Consider the following 22,530-nt stretch of genomic DNA (forward strand, 5'->3'; position numbering starts at 1 on the left):
AGTACTCTGTCATAGCCCTACATATTAATTTAAAAAACATTTCCATTATCAATCATTAAATGTACTACTTCAAAAAACATGAAACTGGCAAAGCAGAGATACAGACATTTGAGCCTGTTTGTTCAATTATTTGAGTTAAAAATACTGTTACCACACAGAAAAAAGATTTAAAGCACATAAAAAAAACAGCTATGCAACTGAATCTTATGGTATTTTTTTTTTTTTTTACAGTTTGGGCTTTAGGATTTGTGGGATAAAGAAAAAATACTTAAAATAAAAATATTTTATGACACAATAAAAGCTAAGCACAAAAGTACAAAAGGAGTGACAGTGAGGAAACTTGTAACATGAAAGAAAAAAAGGTTACATTTTTGTGATTTAAAAAAAAAAGCAATCAGATTTAGTTACTTGCCCACAAATCACCCACTTCAGGTTTTTACACTTGACACATACATACTATAGTAAAATTTCTCTAAACTGTTTCAACACAGAGTATTTAAAAATAAAGGCTATTCTGGTAAAACACACTAAACTTTTGTTTTAACATTCTGCTCTGCAAAATGTCAAATAATGAGACTGTTAAGAGAGTTAACACTTACCTGTAACCACCATGCTGCTCATGTTAGAGTTTGGACTACTGAGAACACTGCCTGAGAGTAGTTCGTCAGATCCTCTCTGTTAAAACAAGAACAAATTAGCATAAGACCCCTTTACATTTAAAAATATTAATCTGAAAGTCTGTCACTTATCTGGTAACTTTTCAAACAGTGTCACTGAAAATCAAATGTCAGGTGTTACACTACTGAGAATAAAAAACTTAATCCCTAAAATAATAAGTTAACTCCACTCTCCTATCCATCTCTTCCTTTTCCACAAAGCCAACAGTGTTTCCTTCCTTCCATTCACCCAAGTCCAACAGACAATAAATAGGAAAACTGATTAGGTTTCATAATCAGAAGCCTTGGAGAACTACATCATTTTTTTAAATAAACAAACTAATGCCACAGCAGCTGGACTTTCTCACAGACACTCTGTGAATCCTTCAGCCTCACAGCCCTTTACTCATCCAGATAACTCAGGTCTTTAGAAAATGAGAACTTCACACTGGTGAGCTGGACAACTCATTTACATGAGCTGGACAATTCATTTTCATAATCATTAAAATTAAACAATTAGGTATATATTCCAATGGCTAGAACACTGTAAACAAAGGCAAAAATCTATGGAATGAGAAATTTCCTTCTGCCAATATAAAGAGGTTGAATCATGTCTTTAAATCCTTTAAAGAAAAGGTTATAAATCGTATGTTTCCAGAACTGCACAGTTGTTCAAACCAACCAATGTTGTTTCAACTATTTTAAAAATGTGTGTACATACAAAAGTATGTGTGACCAGACTAATATTTAAAAAAGCTAAGTCAACTGTTTTGCATATTTTAAGTATGTGTATACTTACATACATGGGTAATTAATATTTAATAACTAAATCAACACTAGCTGATTTAGACAATCAGGACAAAGTTGAATGCAACCACCAAAGTGGACGAAAATGTACAAAGGAGATAATTTACCAAAGCAATTTAGAAAGTCCAAAACAATCCGACTTAACCATAAAATTTATGTTAATTTGTGTTAAACTCATACTTTAATAAGCTGTATTATAATAAGTATCACAGTGATGAACAAATATTTATATGTCATCCCCTTTTTTAAAAGCTTTCTACTTGTTAGCATCAAGTTCACAGAAATACAAGCATGAGGAAAATAAAAACATAGTATCAAGTCACATTAATACCATATTTACATCATATTTAATTTTTTAATCAAAGTATGGAAGATTCATCATGGCATTGTTTTATAAGGACATGATATGATATATAGAATTAGATACTTTAGAGATCCTTAAAGTGTGGTCCCTAGAGCAGCATTAGACCTGGAAATTTCCTTAGCAACATATGTTCTCAGATCCATCCTAGACGTAATGAACAGAACAATGGAGACAGGATCCAACAACCTGAGTTTTAACAAGCCTTTCAGATGCTTCTGAAGCATGCTGAAGTTTAAGAACTGCTGACATCCATTACTGGTTCACTATCAACAACAAAAATGTTTCCTAGTTGTTTTTTTTTTAATTTTTTCGAACACTTTTAGGTTTAAAATAAAATTGAGAAGGAAGAGATTTCCCATATACCCCCTGCCACCAAAGATGCATAGCCTCCCCCATTATCAACATCCTCCACCAGACTGGTACATTTATCACCAAGGATGAACCTATTTTGACACATCATAATCACCCAAAGTTCAGTTTACCTAAGGGTTTAATACTGTACATTTTAATACCTAAGGGTCTGGACAAATGTGTAATGACATATCCGTCATTATAACATCATACACAGTATCTTCACTACCTTAAAAATCCTCTGTGCTCTGCCTATTCATCCAAACTCCTCCCAACCCCTGATCTTGTTTGTTGTCTCCTCAGTTTTGCCTTTTTCAGAATATAGCTGGAATCACATAGTATGTACCATTCTCAATTGGCTTCTTTCATTTAGTAATGTGCATTTATGGTACCATGTACCCCTCATGCCTTTTCATGGCTTGATAACTCATTTTGTTTTACTGCTGATAAATACCCCATTGTTGGGACGTACCACAGTTTATTAATCCATTCACCTACTGAAGGACATCTTGGTTGCTTCCATGTTTTGGCTATTATGAATAAAGCTGCTATTAAGAGCCACGTGCAGGTTTCGGTGTATACGTAAGTTTTCAACTCCTTTGAATAAATACCAAGGAGTTGCTGGATCGTACGGTACGAGTATGGTCAGTTTTGTAAGAACAGCCAAACTGTTTTCCAAAGTGACTATATAATTTTGCATTCCCACCAGGAATGTATGAGAATTCCTGACACTCCACATCCTTGCCAGCATTTATGGTTTCTAGTGTTCCAGACTTTGGCTATTCTGACAGTGTAACAGTATTTCACTGTTATTTCAGTTTGCATTTCCTTAATGACATATGATATGAAGTATCTTTTCATATACTTATTTGCTATCTGTATATCTTCTGTGGTGAGATGTCTGTTAAGTTCTTTGGTCTATTTCCTAATCGAGTTGTTTTCTTATTGCTGAGTTTAAAAGTTTTTTGTATATTTTGGATAACAGCCCTTTATCACATGTATCTTTTGCAAAAGTCCAGCTTATCAATTATTTTTTTCATGGATTATGTCTTTGGTGTGGTACCTAAAAATACATCTTTATACCCAACTCATCTAGATCTTCTCTTACCTTATCTTCTAAGAGTTTTATAGTTCTGCATTTTATATTTAGGTCTATGATCCATTTTGAGTTAATTTTTGTGAAAAGTGTAGCATCTGTGTCTCAATTCATTCTTCTGTACATGTATGTTCAGTTGTTCCAGTAGCACTTGTTGGAGAGACTACCTTTGCTCCTTTGTCAAAAATAAGTTGACTATACTTATGGGGGGGGGGCTCTATTCTGGGCTCTCTATTCTGTTTCACTGATCAACCTGTCTGTTCTTTCACCAAAACCACACTGTCACGATCACTGTAGCGTCATACTAAATCTTGAAGTTGAGTAGCATCAGTCCTCCAACTTTGCTATTCTCCTTCAATACTGTTGGCTATCTGGGTCTTTTGCTTCCCCATATAAATTTCAGAATCAGTTTGTTGACATCCATATAACTACTTGCTGGAATTTTGATTGGGATTGCACTGAATCTATATATCAATTTCAGAAGAACTGACATCTTGACAATACTGAGTCTTCCTATCCATGAACGTGGAATATCTATCCACACTTACTTGGTTCTTTGGTTTCATTTATCAAAGTTTTGTAGTTTTCCTCATGTAGATCTTATATATATTTTGTTAGATTTATACTTAAGATTTTCAATTTTGGGGGTGTTAATGTAAACTGTATTTTATTTTTAATTTCAAATTGCACTTGCTCACCATTGGTATATAGGAAAACCATCGACTTTCCTATTAATATATTAACCTTGTACCCTGCAATCCTGCAATAACTACTTATCAGTTCCATGAAATTTTTAGTCAATTCTTTTGGATGTTGTACATAGACTATCTTGTCATCTGCCAACAAGTTTTATACCTTCCTTCTCAATCTGTATACCTTTAATTTCCTTTTTTGCCTTACTGCATCAGCAAGGAATTCCAGGAGGATGTTGAAAAGAAGTGGTGAGAAGGGACATCCTTGCCTTGCACTTGATCTTCATGAGAAAGTGTTGAGTTTCTCACCATTAATATGATGTTAGCTGTAGGGTTTTTTGGTAGATATTCTTTGTCAAGTTGAGGAAGTTCCCCTCTGTTCTAGTATAGTGAGAATTTTTATCATGAATGGGTGCTGAATTCTGTCAAATGTTTTTTCCTCATCTAGTGATATCATATGATTTTTCTTCTTTAGTCGATTGATGTGATGAATTAACCTAGTTCTCTTTGTTTCTATGACAACTATGCCATATGGCATTAAGAAAAAGGATTCTGTAGTTCAGCTTCCACCTACTATGTCACTGGTAAATTACTTACCTGTTCTAAACCTTAACTTCCTCATTTGAAAAACAGAGATAACATCTTATCACAGTCCTTGGGCTCTGACAGGTTTCAGGACTGAGACTAGCCCAACAACTTTCTCCTCTGGAGAAGAGAGAATCATGACAGAAACACATGTGACAACGATGTGAATATCAAGTTCCTGAGGAAAATTAGATTCTCAGAGAGAAAGAAAGGTTCTCACTCATGTATTTCTGGCCTCCACGAACACAAAGGTGCTACAAAGGAGGTGGACTGAGTGCTACCTACCTGCTAAAAGCTGTGAAAGCACAAACTCATACAACCAATAAAAATATAAAATACATATAATAACACACTGAAGAGGCTCAATAAAACCAAAATTTGATTTTTTGAAAACAAGACAACAGAATAGACAAACTTTGGATGAGAATTAGGTAAGGAAAACAAAAAAAAGCATAATTATGTATCATTAGGTCATGCAGACAAGAATAAAAGCTCAGGGAAAAACTGAAGCAACCAGATGAAAAAAACTTAGCCCAGTGAATAACCTCATGGAGCATACTGATACCATTTTCTTACAACTGCAGGACTTTCACTTATTAAAAATCAGCTTCTAGGTTATTTACACCACTATGTTCTGCATTTCCATTTTGTTATAGTGGCTTAGCCTTTACCCTAAAATATATACATCTGTAATGTGAAAAAAAAATGACACTGCATATTTTAACAGGCTATCTGTATAAGAGTAAAAAAGACAAGAAAAATGAAATTGGATCCCCACCTCGTACAATAAATGAATTAAATTTTTTTCTGATGAATTAGAGACAAACGCAACAGATAAGACTTTTACATTTTTCAGAAGAAAATATTTTTATGTTTATATATGAGTATGTAAGTCACAAAAGTGAATCACATACTATGTAATGAATACCTCAGTAAGTTCCATAGAGAAGAAATCGTACAGATCATAATATCTGGTCAAACACAATAAACATTTTAATGAAATTAAGAGAGAAAAGAAAAATAGAACAAAATCCAATTATAGTTTATTCAGATAAAATTTTGAAACTGTTCCTAAAAACCTGAGCCAAAGAGAGAATTTAAACTTCAAATACAGATTCCTATGAAAATTTAGAAAGAAAGACCAGTTACTCATAAAAAAATAGGCAAGAGATAAGATTAGTTTTCAGCACACACGAAATGGAAATTATCCTTAAACAGAAAAGTTGTTTCATCTTGCTCACAGTAAAAACAAATTCAAATTAATACTAGATTTAGATGCCATTTCACCTCTCAGACTGGCAAAACCCCAAGCATTTGACAATATACTATACTATGGCTATGGGGAACTGAGGTACTTGCATACTTTCTATACAGTGGTATAAAGAAATGAGAAGATTTTCCATATATAGCCACGGAATGATTTCCAGAGTGTATTTCTCATTAAGTAAAAAAGGTAAGATATTAAACCCTGTGTATTCTGTGCTACCTTTTCTCTAAGGTGGTGGGAGTGAGCACGTAAAAAGAAATTCACACTTACTTCTATTAAATAAAAGAATAAACCAAAAACTAGTGAAAACAGATACCTATAAGGAGATAGAAAAAACAAAGTAGAGTAGACAGAAGTGAAAGACTAGACATCTATGAATGCAGCTTGTTTTGTAGTTTTGACTTTGGAAAATTTATTCAACATGAAAAATATTGCCTAAAAATGAAAACCAAAATGTAACAAAAAAACCTAACTATTAGCTTGGTGGTAGAACTGCACACAGAATTATCTCAATAGATTTTAAAATTCTGTGATTATACTATACATTCTTTGCGAAATACACTTTAAGGACAAAAATAACTGCAAACATCTTAAAACTGTATTACAATGTTAATGTTAACACAGATGTTGCTTTTTAAAGAAACTAGTATATATGCAATTATGTTAACATTAGCAAGCAAGAGTTTACAACATACAAGAGATACAAACAAAAAACTGGAAGAGGAAAAACTGTAAAATTACATACGAATTGTAAATAAATGAGTTCAAATATATGTCTCAAAAAAATTTTGTTAGCTTTGTGAATTGAAAACATCTTGAAACAATAACAACCTAAAAGCAACTGGCACCTCTGCACCCACATTACTGTGGTCTCCAAGGACCCGGTCTCACCAAAGGACCATTCTTTTTAAAGAAATGGCTAATTGAAGTTTTGGAGAAAGAAATGATACTTTAGGTTAAGTATCAAAATTACCAGTATTATGAGCTGCTGCTGGCCCAAGATGAGAAAATTTAAACATTTTTAAAGGAATGATCATTGCAATAAGACTGGAATAAACATAAAAATCCTTGCCTTCACAACGACCTAACATCAACGCTAAAGAACTCACATTACATTGGAGTTACTGGAGTTACCAGCTCATGAGGAAAAATTTTTTAACTGAAAATCTACCCTGCTTTTTTTAAATAAGGGTGTTTCAGTATGACCAAATATTTGATGAAAAAAGATCTTCCGAACAGAAAAATATTTTAAAATATATACAAGAGAAAAAAAATAATATCACCATTTTTGCAATACCCAATGAAATTACTTAATTATTAGCTACTAAAGCCCACTAGGTGAAAGGATGATAGAGCACTCTATACTGGATGCATCAAGCTGAGGACACCTGAACCTACTGATAACTGTCAGTACTGAACCTACTGATAAAACATCACAAAGAGGTAACTAGACATGTTCCTCCTGGTGTGATACATTAGAAATTACGGATATATACATTTATAAAATATTCTTGCTAAAAATTAAACCTGAATCTGATCAAGCCTGAATCTGAATCTGATCAAGCCTCATCTAACTACAAGTACACAGGAAATACAAGACATGAGAAACACACAAAATGACAACATGGAGGTATAATCAGCAAAATTATATTTTTCTGAAAATTGTACAGAATAGATGACCCAGTTTCTCTAACAAAAAAAATCAAGAAAGAGGGATGGAGAAGGAAAACTGACTTATAAATAGACTTAAAAGAACCAAATCAACATGTTGACTTTCCTTGATCCCTGATTCAAAAAGAAAATATGAAAGACTTCTTTAAAGTGACTGGGAAATTTTGACTACTGTTAGACATTAGATGATATTAAGAAATTATTTTAGTGATGGGGTGGGATTGGGCAAAATAAGTGAAGGGGATTAAGTGATACAAACTTCCAGTTATAAAATAAATAAGTTACTGGGATGTAATGTACAGCTTGGGGAGTATAATTAATAATATTACAATTTTTTACAGTGACAGATGGTTATGGTGATCAATCTGTAATGTATGTAAATTTTGAATCATTATGTTATACACCTGAAACTAACATAATATTGTATGTCAACTATACTTCAATAAAAAAGGAAAAACTTGTTTAAAATTTTATTAGGTGTGATGATGCAAATGTCATCTTTAAGAGATTATTATCTATTAGAGATACACATTGAAGTATTTAGGAATGATATAAAATAATCATTGAGATTTGCTTTAATATTCTCCCACAGGAAGACAAAGAAAATATATTATTATACCATTCACCCTACTTTTGTATACCTTGAAGCTTTCACAAAGCTTAAAAAAGTGAAAAAGATATAACACGTTGATGAAACACATTGAAGAAGACACAAATAAGTGGAAAGATATTCCATGCTCATGGACTGGAAGAATACTGTTAAAATGTCCACACTACCCAAAACAATCTACAGATTCAATGCAATCCTTATCAAACTAAGGATTTAGTATAACTAAGCCCCTTGGCATCAGTTTTAGCAATGACTTTTTGGCTTTGATACCAAAAGCAAAGACACCAAAAGCAAAAATAAATTTGGACTATATCAAACTTTTAGCTTCTGTAGAGTGAAGGAACCCATCAACAAGATGAAAAGGCAACCTACTGAATGGGAGAAAATATTTACAAATCATATATAGAAAATTAGTATCAAAAATAAAGAACTCATACTACTCAGAAAAAATGAACAGTATGATTAAAGAATGAGCAGAAGACACAAATAGACATTCTTCCAAAGACACACGAACAACCAACAGGAACATGAGAAGGTGCTCAACATCACTAATCATCAGGGAAATGCCAATCAAAACCACAATGAGATATCACCTCACACCTGTTAGAATGGATATTATCAAAAAGATAAGAAATAACAAGCACTGTCGAGGATGTGGAGAAAAAGGAAGACTTGTGCACTGATGATGGGAATGTAAATTGGTGTACGCACTAAGGAAAACAGTATGGAGGTTCCTCAAAAAATTTTAGAAAGTACAACTGTATGATCCAACAATACCACCTGAGTATTTCCCCGAAAGAAATAAAATCACTATCTATAAAAGATATCTGCACCCTGTATTCATTGTACCACTATTTACAAGTCAAGACATGGAAACTACCTAGGTCTCCATCAATGCATGAAAAAAATGTGGTTAATCTATACAATGAAATACTATTCAGCTATAAACAGAAGAAAATCCTACCATTTGCAACAACATGTAAATGAGGTCATTAGGCTAAGTGAAACAAGTAAGAGAAAGACAAACACCATATGATCTCATTTATATGTAAATTCTTAAAAAAACAAACAAAAACCCAAAACACTGAACTCACAGATACAGAGAACAGTGGTATACAGAAGCACAGTCAGGCCTTTTGGGGGGGGGGGGACCGAGGGGGTTAGGAATTAGTGAAGGTGGTGGTCAAAAGGTACAAACTTGGAGTTATGACATAAATGACTCCTGATGGTATAATGTACCGCATGCTAATATAGTTAACAATACTGTATATTTGAAAGTTGCCATCACAAGGAAAATAATTTAACTATGTGTGGTGATGGATGTTAATTAACTTACTCTGGTAATCATTTTGCAATATATACATACATCAAACCATGTTGTGCACCTGAAAATAACATAATGTTTTTACATCAATTACACATCAATCTTAAAAAAAAAAAAAGGGAACTCTCAAAGTCAAAGCTTTCTGCCCAAACTATCAATTGATCTTTCTTCATCTTGAATGCATTTTTAAACAAGAAAATAAACATGTTAGTGATGTAATTTAAAGCGGACAAAAAATAATAATACAGTAAAACAGATCTAGTGTGGGCAGAAAAAGACAAAAACAAATTAGTGAATCATGAAACAAACCAAAAAAATTAACAAAAGCTGGTACTTTGAAAAGACCAGTAAAATAAGGTCTCTGATAAGAAAAATAAAGAAAAAGGATAAAATAGGAATGTGTAATGTTAATGAAAATTAAAAAAAGGAGAATTAAAAAATGCTATAAAATTCTGAGAAATAGAAAAGTACTGAATAAATCAATAACTTTGGAAGAAATCAAACTGTCAAAGAAGCATCTCTCTTTCCGCATGCCTACACATAAGCTTTTAAAAATCCTTCTAACATGTAGGGAAAACGATGGGAAGTACATACAATGCTGATTAGCTTTGGTAAAATTATCAATGATTTAATTTATTTTCCTTTTTGCCTAAAGCATTAAGTTTCTGCATTAAGCATGTCTTTTATAATTAAAACAGTATGGAGAAGGGGAAAATTCTTCAAAGAAATATCACTGTTCTCTCCAGCTCTGCCATCTTATTTTTTTGATAACACAAATACAACACTCTCTAATTAACTTATAAATTTAGTACAAGTATAACCCAAACCTGGAAAGTCTTCATGGAACTTAGCCAACTGATCTTAAAAATATATATACAGTGAAGAAAATGCCAAGACAATTCTGAAGTTGCAAAATTCACTCTCCAAGATTCCAAGACTTACTGTGATGCCACATTAAATTAAGACATTTGGGTAGTAAGACAGTAATAGACAATGAAACAGAAGAGATAGCCCAGGGAAAGTTTCACACATATATGGAAACCTGACAACTAACATTGCAGATCAGTAGGAAAAACATGAACCATTCAACTGAGTTTGTACCAGATTTGTTAACCATTTACAACACACTACACAAAAATTAAATTACAGGTAAACTGAGGCCCTAAATGTGAAAATCAAAATTTAAAAATTTTCAAAATAAAATCCAGAAGACTATATAGTATAAAACCTTGAGTTTAAGATTTCTTAAAACTAAAATGTAAATTTAATGTTAAAATTTCCTATTCTACTCATCAATGCAAAAAAAAACAAGCCACAGACAGGAAGGAGTTTATCTGTACCATATATAACTAACAAAGCTTTAGTACCCACAATATATAAAAACTCCTAGAAATCAGTGACAAAAAATAAAAACTTCAAAGTTGACTTCTAATAAAGTGCTCCTTCTAAATAGGATTTACAGATTAAAGAACTACAATACCAAGCATCACCATCATTTGAACACTTACTGCCATTCTGGGCTAAATCTTTTACATATTATTCAATCTTCAACATAACTTCTGAGGTAGGTCCTGTTAAACCCATTTTAAAAGTTGTAAAACTGAAACTCAGAGGTTACCTTGTTCAATGTTAGAGGCCAACTCTAGTCTGTTAATTCTAAATCACGTGCTTTTAATCTGACAAGCCCTTCATTGAAAAAAAATTTCTTGTCCACCATCAGTAATGCCAATTTATGTTCAATTTTAATACTATATTTCTACTACAGAAAATTTAATTGGACTTTCAAGATATACTTCTTTGTACATATCCTTTAAGAATACTGACAAAGAAATGTTTATTGAGCAAACTATGCTGAGCATAAACAAATTGAAGAAAAAGTTATTACAAAGAATGTTCTTGGAAAAAACATCACAGACATATGCAAAAAAAAATCAGGTATCATATATCTTCTAATGGAAAAACATATCACCACTTATAAAATATTACTAAAAACAGAAAGAGAACCTGATGGTCTGTAGATCCATCTACCAATTGACATATATGGACAACATAATAATTATAACATCAGAATACAATCAGTATATGCAAACTATGGACAACTCTGTAAGACCAACAACCAGTTTTCTTCAAAAATAAAATGTAATTATGAAAAACCTCACAGTGACAAAAGGAGAATTTCTAAATTGAAAGAAATTTAAAAGGCATGTCAATTTATTGAATGTGTTGATCTTATTTGATCCTGATCCCTCCCCACCATGAAAAATGAACTCTGTAAAAATATTATGACTTTCATGAGACAAACAGAAATCTTAACACAAATCTGGCACTTGAGAACATTAAGCAATTGTTGCTATTTTTTTGGGGGGGGGTACACTAACAGTACTGTGATTGTATTTCTTTAAAACAGAAAGAAAGGGAGAACTGACCCTATCTTTTAAAGAGACACACCAAAACATTTATGGATGAAACAAGTAACCTGGAATTTTTCTCAAAATAATACAGGAGGAGAAAAGTAGAGTGTGGATATCCTAAGTTTTAGCAATGGGTTGTTCGTTGATGATTGTTGGGACTGAAGGACATATAAATAATGCTTCATGATACTACTGTGTCTTTTTTTAATGTTTAAAATTCACCACAACAGTTATAAGATGAATCATTGCTCAAAAACACATACCTTTCATAACTGTTATATGTTATTAATTTTAAAGTAAAAATATTACCTAACCACCTTAACCCTTAATGAAGTATGTCTGAAACTAAATTAAGAAAGCTATTACAGTTTAGGGACACAAATGGACCAAGTTAAGAGATTAGAATAGTTAACAACTATATTCTAATTCATGGTGCTCCATACAGTACCAAAGCCAACTATTTTGCAGCTCAGTCTCCACATTCTAAAGATAACAGAATAATGAGCTACTTTCATGTATGGAAGCTTACAGATATATGGAATACTACCTACCACATGAAATACTTTTAAATTTTCTCCAACCTTTCGGCCATTCTATTTTTTCTCTCCCTCCCATATATTACACAAACCCTTTGCAGTAAAATCCATATCATTCAGCTAAATTGTTCAATGGCTATGAATTTGTGCAAGCCTATTGACAAAACTTTGGCCATGTCTTCCCCTCAACATATATTGCTCACTTCTGCTCCCAAACATTTACAATATACAGGTCACAATCCACTGATTTCATGAAATCTACTCTGATTCTACCAACCAATCTTCCCTAACGTAGCCACAGAGCATTTGCTTAAACCTTGTATATTTATTTCTTCTAGATGAGGTTCTAGAAGATACAGGTCTTTTGGATCTCCAGAAAGAAGGAAGAATGTTGTGCAATAAAATTAATATTTACCTTTTTACTGATAAGTGGCTCATGAGATTATGAGCATGTTGAAGCCAGAGACCCTTCAATAGTCATTAAATATATACTGAGTATGTACTATTTAACAGGCACTACTGATAACACAGAAACAATAAAACAAAAAAGGTCCCTGCCCTCAAGACGCATATATTCTATTCTTAATGTCTTTGAATCACCAGTCTTTAACACAGTGCTGTCATTTAGTAGACACACTAATGTCTCTAATTTGAAATTCTAATACAAATACCCTAGCAAGCATTATGTAACATTTTAAGAAAACTCAAAATCTAAAAACCCAAACAACACAGTTTTTGTTAACCTGTTATAAGTCAGTTACGTTCAACTACTACCAAAAAAGTTTTCTTTAGCATTATTTTACTGTAATTTTCTAGGAAAGCCAATGATGATGAATAAAATAGCCATATCACAACTTAAAACTGTGCATTCAGCAATTTACAACAAGTGCTTTCAAAATTCTAGTGAAATTTAACTTGAAAAAAGCTAACTACTTGGGCCCATTATTCTGCAAGGATTTCAAAGGCAAAATGGTTAAGAGTACAGAAATGAAGCCTCTGAAACAAATTACAAAGAACATAAAAAGACATTTTAAACAAATGCAACAAACTTCATGTTAAAAATTCACAAATTTCCTTTCTTGTTGTACAGTCTCACTGACCTGACCAAATAGAAAGGAGTCTAAAATCACTGAGAACTGAGTAAGTCTACAGCACATTTATAAGGATAAAGAAAAATGAAATTTCAACATACCCTAAAGCTATAAAAATTGGATATTCTTTATGTAGTATAAATTGGTTAACATTAACAAAGGACCTAATTCATGGAAAATACTTTTTATGCATGATCACTTTTAATCTTCAGAATTTATAATCTCAATTTTAAAGAAACTGAAATTAAAAATGTTTAAGTATCAAAGAGACAAAAAAATTAAATTATACTGCTTCACAATTCAAACACACCTAGATGCCCAAAACTGCATGAGGTAAAAAAGTAATAAACTGTAAGAAAAAGTACCTATGATGCATATGAATCAATTTTCTTTTTATACAGAGTTATAACAAAAAAGATAATCATTGAAATAGATCACATATACAAAGAGGCAGTTCACAGAAATAGCCAAATTTTAAAAATCTCACCCATTTCAAAATACAAATTACAAAACTTTTTTTTACCGTGAAATTAGCTAATATTCTAAATTTTTATTAAAACCCAGGATTGGTAAGGGTGTAGAAAAACAGGCACTCCCATACACAACTGTAGAAAACAAATGAGTATGGAAACTTGTGGCATTGTGGTTTTAACAAACTTTTTAACTGTAAATTTCATTTGACACTGCATTTTTACTTCTATTTTTAGTATGCTTAGTTTTTAACTGCAAAGGGGATCAAACCAAAATGTTCATCAATGTGGAACTAAATTGTGGTATGTCAAGCAACTACACTGTGGTGCATCCATAGAACAAAGAATAAGATAAACCTATTACTGCAGAGATATTATGTAATTTTTTTTTAAAAAAGTGAACTTCTACTTTTGGCCAAGAAGGTATAACATGGGCCAGTTTGCCCAACTGAGAAAAAAAATAAAAGAAAAAGAAAATCACACATAATACATAGAACAATGTTTTTCAAGACCACTGGACATCAGACAATGATGAACAATGATCCCCGAGAGTCAGAAAACAACCATGGAGTAAGGCCATAATCGTCCCAGCTTACTCACTTGAGAAAAAGCCCAGGTCAAGGCACAGCTCAGATAAGGAAACCAGGTCGAACTTGGAAAACTCCCTGAGACTTAAGAAAGAGGTAAGAATCCAAGGAGACCAAAGCAACTAGAGTTTGTATGGCAGAGTTCCAAAGACAGTTGCACGGAGAGAACTCTGGAAATCTGCAGAGAATCCACCCTGAGTATTCAATGCATGTGCATAACTATGTTAAGGGTAAAGTAGAAGATTATTTTTCTTGTTGTTTAAATCTTTTAAAAAGATAAATGGCTGTTTAAACAAATAAAAAGAATGCCATATAGAATTTATAACACATAGAAATAAAATGTTATAATAGTACACAGGCCAAAGGGGGAGAAGTATTCACATAGTATATGTAAAGTAGCATAAATACTACTTGAGTTAAGACTGTGATAAATTAAAGATGTATGCTATAAATCCTAAAACAGCTATCAACATAACAAAACAGCTATAAGCTTATCAGCTAAAGAGATAAAACGGAATTAAAAAAATTACTCAATCCAAAAGAAAGCAGGAAAAAAAAAGGGAACGAAGAACACAAGGGACAAATGGAAAACAAACAACAAAGTGGTACTTTTAAAACTAACCATATTAATATAACAACATTGAATGTGAAGGGTTTCAACAACCAAAAGAAGAGGGTGTAACACAGGATTTAAAAATCAAGTCTCTATTTTATGCCGTCTACAAGAAATACACTTTAAAATCTAAGGATACAAATAGTCTGAAAGTAAAATAATGGAAAAAGATATACCATGTAAACTGTATTCAAAAGAAAGCCAAGATGGCTGTATTAATATCACAAAAAGTAAAGCAAAGAAATTCAAAAAAAAGAAAGCAAAGAAATTTTTTAAAATTTTAAATTTTAAAGCAAAGAAGATTACTGGGGATAAAAAAGGTCACTGCATAATAATAAACGGATCAATGAATCAAGAGGACATAGTAATCCTGAACGTTTATGTACTAATTATAACTTCAAAAACATAAAGCAAAAACTGGGAGAACTGCAAGAAAAAACAAACGAATACACAATATCGGAGATTTCAATATCGTTTTCTCAATAAGTGACAGAACAATAAAAAATCAGGAAAGGCAGATCACTTGAGCAACACTACCAATAAACATGACCTAATTGACATGTATAGAACACATCACCCAACAATAACAGAATGCACATCCTTATCAAATGCACTTAAAACTAACAGGATATATATTTGAACCATAAAACAATAAAATAATTACAAAGATTCAAGTCTTACAAAATATGTTCTCTAAGCACAATGGAATTAAATTAGAATAACAGAAAAATACATGGAAAATTCCAAATACTTGGAAATTAAATAACATACTTCTCAATAACCCATGGGTCAAAGAAATAAAAAAACATATTGGAATATATTTTGAACTGAATGAAAAGAAGTATAAATGTCAAAATTTGAGGGATGCCATGGAAGCAACATTTGTAAGAAAATACACTGCATTAAACCTCTCTGTATTAGAAAAGATATGTCAACTACATCAACTTCAATGTTAAGAAAGAAGAGAGCAAACTAAATACAAAGCAGAAAAACATTAAAACAGCAGAAATCAATAAAATGGGAAAGAGAAAACTCAATGCAACCAAAAGCTGATTTGTTTTATATTAATAAAATCAATAAATCTTTAGCCAGACTGATAGGGAAAAGAGAAGACACTAATTATCAATACCAGGAATGAGAGAGGCAACATCACTATAGATTCTACAGATACTAAAAATATAAAAATGTAATACAACAAACAACCCTATGCAAATAAGTTCAGCAACTTTGATGAAAACAGACTAATTCTATGAAAACAAAATTACCAAAGCTCACTCCAGAATAAATAATGTGAATAGTCCTATATTTATTCAATAAATTGAATGTGTAGTTTAAAACCTTCCCACAAAGAAAACACCAGGCCCACACAGCTTCACTAGTGAACTGTACCAAACACTTAAGGAAAAAATATATCATTTAGGGTATTTACCCTATTATCAGGAAAAAAGTAAGAAGGCCTGCTCTCATCATTTAAATATTGTACTAGATGCCATAGGCAAGAAAAACAAAAGGCATCCAGATAAAAAATATGATGAACAGTGTATATATAAAATCTGACAGCGTCTACCAAATAGCTGTTCGATCTAATGAGTTTGGCAAAGGTGCTGAATACAAGAGCAATGGGCATAAATAATCTGTATTTCTATATATTAATAACAAATGGACATTTGATTTTTTAAAATATTACTTAAAATAGCACCAAACACAAAATAAGGATAAATCTGACCAAAAAAATACAAAATCTATACAGCGAAAACTAAAACACTGCTGAAAGAAATGAAAGACCTAAGTAAATGGAAAGATAAATTGTGTTCATGGATGAGAAACCTCAACATTAAGATGTTAATTTTCCCCAAATTGCTCTACTGATTCAAGTTAATTTCAATTAAATCCCAGCAGGCCTTTTTGTAGAAACTGACTCATAGGAAAATGTTAAGGACCCAGAAGAGCCAAAACAACTTTGAAAAAGAACAAAGTTCTACCTGATTTCAAGATTTAATATAAAACTACAGTAATTAAGACAGCACGTTTTTGGCTACTAGGTAGACAAAAATGGGTCAATGGACAAGAATACAGTACAGAAATAGAATCATACATACATACATAATTGATTTTTGATACAGGTGCAAAGCCAGTTCAATGAAAAAAATAGTCTTTTCAACGAATGTTGCTAGAAAAATTGAATGTCCGTATCGAAACCCAAAAATCCTTGATTCATACATTGCACCATATTTAAAAAAATTAACTCAAAAAGACTTAAATGCAAAAGTAAAAACTATAAAACTTCTATCAGAAAACAGAGGAGAAAATCATCGTGACCTTGGGTTACACGAAGATGGCTTAGATATGACCAAAAGCATGAGCCACACCAAACCAAGAAAAAAAAAAAAAAACACCACAGAACATCTGGTAAACTGAAGTTCATCAGAATTAAAAACTGCTGCACTACTGCTCTTCAAAACACTGTTGACAGAATAACACAAGTGGCAGAAAATATTTTAAACCATATATCTGATAAAGAACTTGTAACCAGAAATGTAGACTTCTCAAAACTCAAAGAAATAAATCAATTTAAAAAGTGGACAAGAGATTTAAAAAGACACTGTACCAAAGATGATACACAGCTTGCAAAAAGCCCATGAAAAGATGTTCAGCACCAAAGACATTAGAGAAGTGCAAATGAAAACCACAAAGAGATTACGACTTCACATCCACTATAATCTCTATAATCAAGAAAAACAGACAACAGGCACTGGAGAGGACGTAGATGGACTGGGAATCTCATACCCTGCTGGTGGCAATGTAAAATAGTGTAAACCACTTTGGAAAATAGTTTGCAGTTTCTTAAAAAGTTAAACATATGCCTAACCATATGATCTAGCCATTCCAATCATAGGTATTTCCCCAAGAGAAATGAAAGCATACATTCACAAAAAGACCTGCACAGGAATGTTCACAGAAGCTTTACTTATTATAGCCCAAAACTGGAAACAATCCAAATGTCCATCAAGAGTTTAGTGGATAAACAAATTGCTGTATATCCATACAATGCAATACTACAAAGCAATAAAAAGAAGTGAACTACTGATATACAACATGGGTGAAATCCCAAAATAATTATGCTGAGTGGAATAATCCAGGCAAAAAGAAGGTACATACTGTTTGACTATTTGTTTAAAATTCTAAAAATTGCAAACTCATCTATAGTGACAGAAAGCAGATCAGTGGTTGCTTGGGGAAAGAAAGGCAGATGGGAGAGATTACAAAAGGGCAAAATGATACTTCTGGGGTTCATTATCTTGATTGTGGTGATAGTTTCATAGGTGTATACATGTCAAAACACTAGTATACCTTAAATATATGCAGTTTACGTCAAATTGTATCTCAATAAAGCTTTTTCTAAAGACAAGATATGGACCAGTACACACGGCATGAATCCATATGTGTCGCTAAACAAGGATGTTTATATGTGTGCTTATAAACTAATAATTTCAGGAAAAAATGCACCAAAAAAAATGTTAAAATAATTATCTACACCTAAGAAACAGGACTGGATATCAGGGAGAAATACTTTTCACTTAAAATTTTTTTTTAACCGTTCACATTACTTTTTTTTTTTTTTTTTAATTTCATAAAAGCTTAATTACTTGTACCTAAGTCTGACGCCAAAGCAAAAATTCTTAACCATTATCCTAGAAAATTATTTAAAACATAACTTTAGTTATCAAAACTTTTATATTAAACACTGGACAAAAAAATTGGCTAGCAATTACTTTTATATCATTTTCTAATGTTTTCTCTTCAAACTACTAATACAGAAAACTGCCAGTAAACCAAATCTGTACATCCTCTTCCAGGCATCCTCATTTCTCTCTGCTTGTTCGGGGTTCTGTGAGTTCCTTTTCTCCTTATCCAATAACAGCTGACAATTCAGACTTGAATCATTTATTCTTTTAAAAAATTCACTTCCAGAGGCTGTTTGGATAGTAACTATATCTACATCTTGCACTCTCAACTTAGAAAACAGCATTGCCAAATAAAAATAAATACACCTTCCCACAAAGAGCTCATCATTTCTCCCCCAATCTACATAATATGAACTTGACAAGCCTAAATATTAAAGCATGGACAAGTACTTAGTTTACTAGATACAGAGGACAGAAAATAAGCAAAACACAAAATATCTCCAAAAGCATTCTGAATAATATCACACTGTTATGGATGAAATTTTAAGAATTCCAAAAATTATTTGCAACAGTCAGCATTAACTGGACTAAGCACACAGCTTTTCAAGACTACTCACACTTGAAGGGGGGAAATGTCATTGCATCCAACAAGTATCTTAGTACTAGGCTTGGAAGATGTGTCAGGCTTGGAAAATTGAATATTTAAGACAAGAACCATGCCCTAACAGGGCAGAAAGGCTTACAAACAAAAATTTATAATACATCAAGATGTTAAAATATGCAAGGATTCAAGGAAATGAAAGGCCTAAGCACTAGAACTAAGGTTTAAAGTATGAGTAGTTTTCCTGGCCATAGTGAGTGAGGAAAGATTCCAAACAATCTCTACTATAAGGCCTATCTTTCTTTAATAGACACACAAACCAGCTTTATAACTTCTGACTCAAATTTGAAGCTAACTGCCTAAACAAGTTTCTATTCTCTTTAAAGATCAGAGTAACTGACTTCTAATGAGGCTTATCATTGGCGAAAATATTTTAGTCTTCGTAAGACAAAAGCAGAGCGAAAAAAATCTTAGATTACTAAAATTATATGATTTAGGTCAAATCACGTATCTGTCCATTTAAAACCATCATTTCCTCTCAGAAAATTGGGTTATTTTCTATTCACAAGAAGCCGTGTCCGAAAGCTTTAATTCCTTGAACAGCATTCATAACTATTTTAAAATGTTATTCTCACAGACTGCCTTTCTAAAAAAATTTATGGTTGTTGTCTATTTAGATTAAAACTATTTATATAAACCAACTTTAAAAATTCAACAAAACACTTTACACTTGAATTCTGTAAGCTGTATTATAGTTTTCAAAAGCCAACAGAAAGTTTCCACTAATGATGATAATATACTCAGTTGATTGAGGAATCCAGTTTTCATTAGTTTTAAACTTTTTTCCTACCTTCACGCCAACTGCAACTTCAGTGACAATTCTGTAATGAAAAAAAACAAGTTTCAACCTCTTGTTCTTCAAATGGTCATTGTCTGACTGAAACTTTTTAGGGTAGTTCATCATCCATGAATTTTCCACTTACAGTGCAGACAGAAAACAAAGATGGTCAGTGGCACATTATCAACTTGGCTTTCTAGAAATGACTTTCAAAGGTGTGACGAAACCCACCACACTTTTGGTATTTTTTAACACTTCAAATAGCAAACTGAACAAAACCCCAAAGCCTATAATGCCCCTTTACCCTTTGATTAGTAATTTAAAACTTAACTCTTTAGTAATCTTGATAGAAACAGGAAACATGAATTCCAGGGCAAGTTTTGCCATCTATTTCCATATTGATCTGGGGGAAAGAGTGAACTTCTCTGGATTTGTTTCATCTGGAAAATAATCTCCAGAGAACCTCTAGGAAGATTCAAATTTTGTTAATCTGTTAACTTTTATGTGACCTGCACTTAGTTTCTTCACAAAATACCGAACTCCAGATGCTTAAAATAAACTCACATTTTACTTCTGACCCTTCAAATACTGTCAATGATTCCAATAAACGTACTTTTTAAGTGATACTGTTTTCCTATGCCCCCAAACGGGCTGAATACGGCTATATTTCGCCCTAAAGGGTGCCTCCTTTCTAACAATGAGTTAAATTATTAAATCGTCTTTTCAGATGTGGAGCGTTAAGTACCAGGGAGACCCTGGTCCGTATCATTTCCCGAAGCCCTTGCCTCACCTCACTCAGCACTCTATCGCCAGCCTCAAAGATGCAGCACGGTTCTGGCTTTTTGGAGTTGTTTTTGTTTTTCCAGAAACTGGTCAAAGTAGCTGAAAAGAGGGCCCTGTGTTGACTATCTACTCTTGTTTCTGCCATGGCTCTTGGCCTTTGCCCATGTGACTGATGTCGACCACAAACACTTCGTTTTTGAGATGATTTAATTGCTGGGCCCTTCTGCCAAGCTTGGAACGATCTTAGGCCACACAGAAAGGCGTTTTTTCAGCCTCCCGCCCCCACTAGCGGACTCCAGTGAAAACAAAGGAGTGTGACATCTGCCCTCCCCCTTCCTCCCGCCGCCGCACGCCTCCCCGCCCCCCCTTCCCCTGCGGCTCCCACTCAGCCTTCCCCGGAGCTCCCGCCACCGGCATCTCCCCCAGCCGGGGGCGGGGCGGGGCGGGGCGGGGCGGGCGAGACCGGGGAGGCTTGGGACGGCTGGGGGGGCCTAGGTGGGGGGGGGGCTCTCTCCTCTCCGCGGGGAGCCTCCCACGCAGGCCTCGCTCCCAGCCGAGCCGCTCGCCCGCGGTCCAGGTCCCAGGTTACGGATCGAAATGGCTCCTAGAGGGGGCAGGGCAGGGCGAGACGTTCTGGGACCCCCCCAGAGCCCATCCCCCGCCGCCCCGCCGGGGCCCGCTGCCTCTCCGGGGTCGTCGCCCCGCCGTCTCCCCAACGCCTGCCGTGTCCACGAGCCCGCTTTCTTCCCGTTTTCTCGACCAGAGCCCGCCACGGGGAAGCCCAAGGAGGGGTGTGTGCGATGGGGCGGGGGTTGGGTAACGGCAGCCCAGCCCTGGGGAGGGACCGCCGGGGGGTTTCGGCCCGACCCCGGACCGGGCCGAAGGCGGACCCCACTCCCCTCCCGCACACCTCCTCGCCGGCCTCGTTACCTACCCGTCCATTGCCGAACCGGACAAAGCTTCGCTCACAAGAACCGAGCCACGCAGCCGGCGAGACACACAAGCGGAGAGAAAATGGCGGCCAGGGCCCGACGGAAATTGCCGAAGGTGCCGGAGCGCACGGGGCAGCGCGCGGCAGCGGCGGCGGCGGAAAGAGCCGAGCGCGCCGGCGCCCGGCTGCGGGCGGCGAGCGGCGGGGCGCGAGGAAGAGGGGGAGTGGGCGCAGCCGCCGTCGCCTCCTACGCGCTGCCGCGCGCATGAGGCCCTCCGCCCTCCGCCCTCCGCGCCCTGGGCCGGGGCGTGCTGCTGTGCAACGTGGCGTGCTCGGTTTCTTTTGAACGTTCCTCTCCGAAGTCCCTGTTGCCCTCCTAGGGCGCTGTGGGTGCGACACCGCCCAACCCTCCACACCCACTGCCTTGGACCTCGGGAGCGTGGTCACTGGACCCAGGACTGCCCCCAGGCAGCCTCCACTTTTCCCTCCAAATCAGGCTCCAAGTTGGCTCCCCTTGACCTAGGCGGGCCAAGGAAAAACTATTTTATAGCTTTTTTTTC

General features: G+C 34.7%; 1 protein-coding gene across 5 annotated transcripts in view; it reads right to left on the reverse strand.

The window, feature by feature from the left end:
• PTBP2 (polypyrimidine tract binding protein 2) overlaps positions 1–22,307 on the reverse strand; it is an 80,498-nt gene extending 58,191 nt beyond the window's left edge. For 2 of the 5 annotated variants that reach the window (XM_082477586.1, XM_082477585.1), the window contains exons 1-3: positions 21,974–22,298; positions 20,269–20,299; positions 600–675 (exon numbers count right to left, since the gene is read on the reverse strand). In XM_082477586.1, the coding sequence (XP_082333712.1) occupies positions 600–675; positions 20,269–20,299; positions 21,974–21,981 (115 nt within the window). In that variant the 5' untranslated portion in view covers positions 21,982–22,298. Of the gene's footprint in view, positions 1–599; positions 676–20,268; positions 20,300–21,973 lie in introns of all 5 variants that reach the window. The other 3 variants (XM_082477589.1, XM_082477587.1, XM_082477588.1) reach the window with 3 other exon arrangements.
• Between the last annotated feature and the right edge of the window lie 223 nt (positions 22,308–22,530).

The sequence above is a fragment of the Balaenoptera physalus genome, assembly GCF_965194825.1.
Source record: "Balaenoptera physalus genome assembly, chromosome: 1".
In the NCBI taxonomy this organism is placed as follows: Eukaryota; Metazoa; Chordata; class Mammalia; order Artiodactyla; family Balaenopteridae; genus Balaenoptera; species Balaenoptera physalus.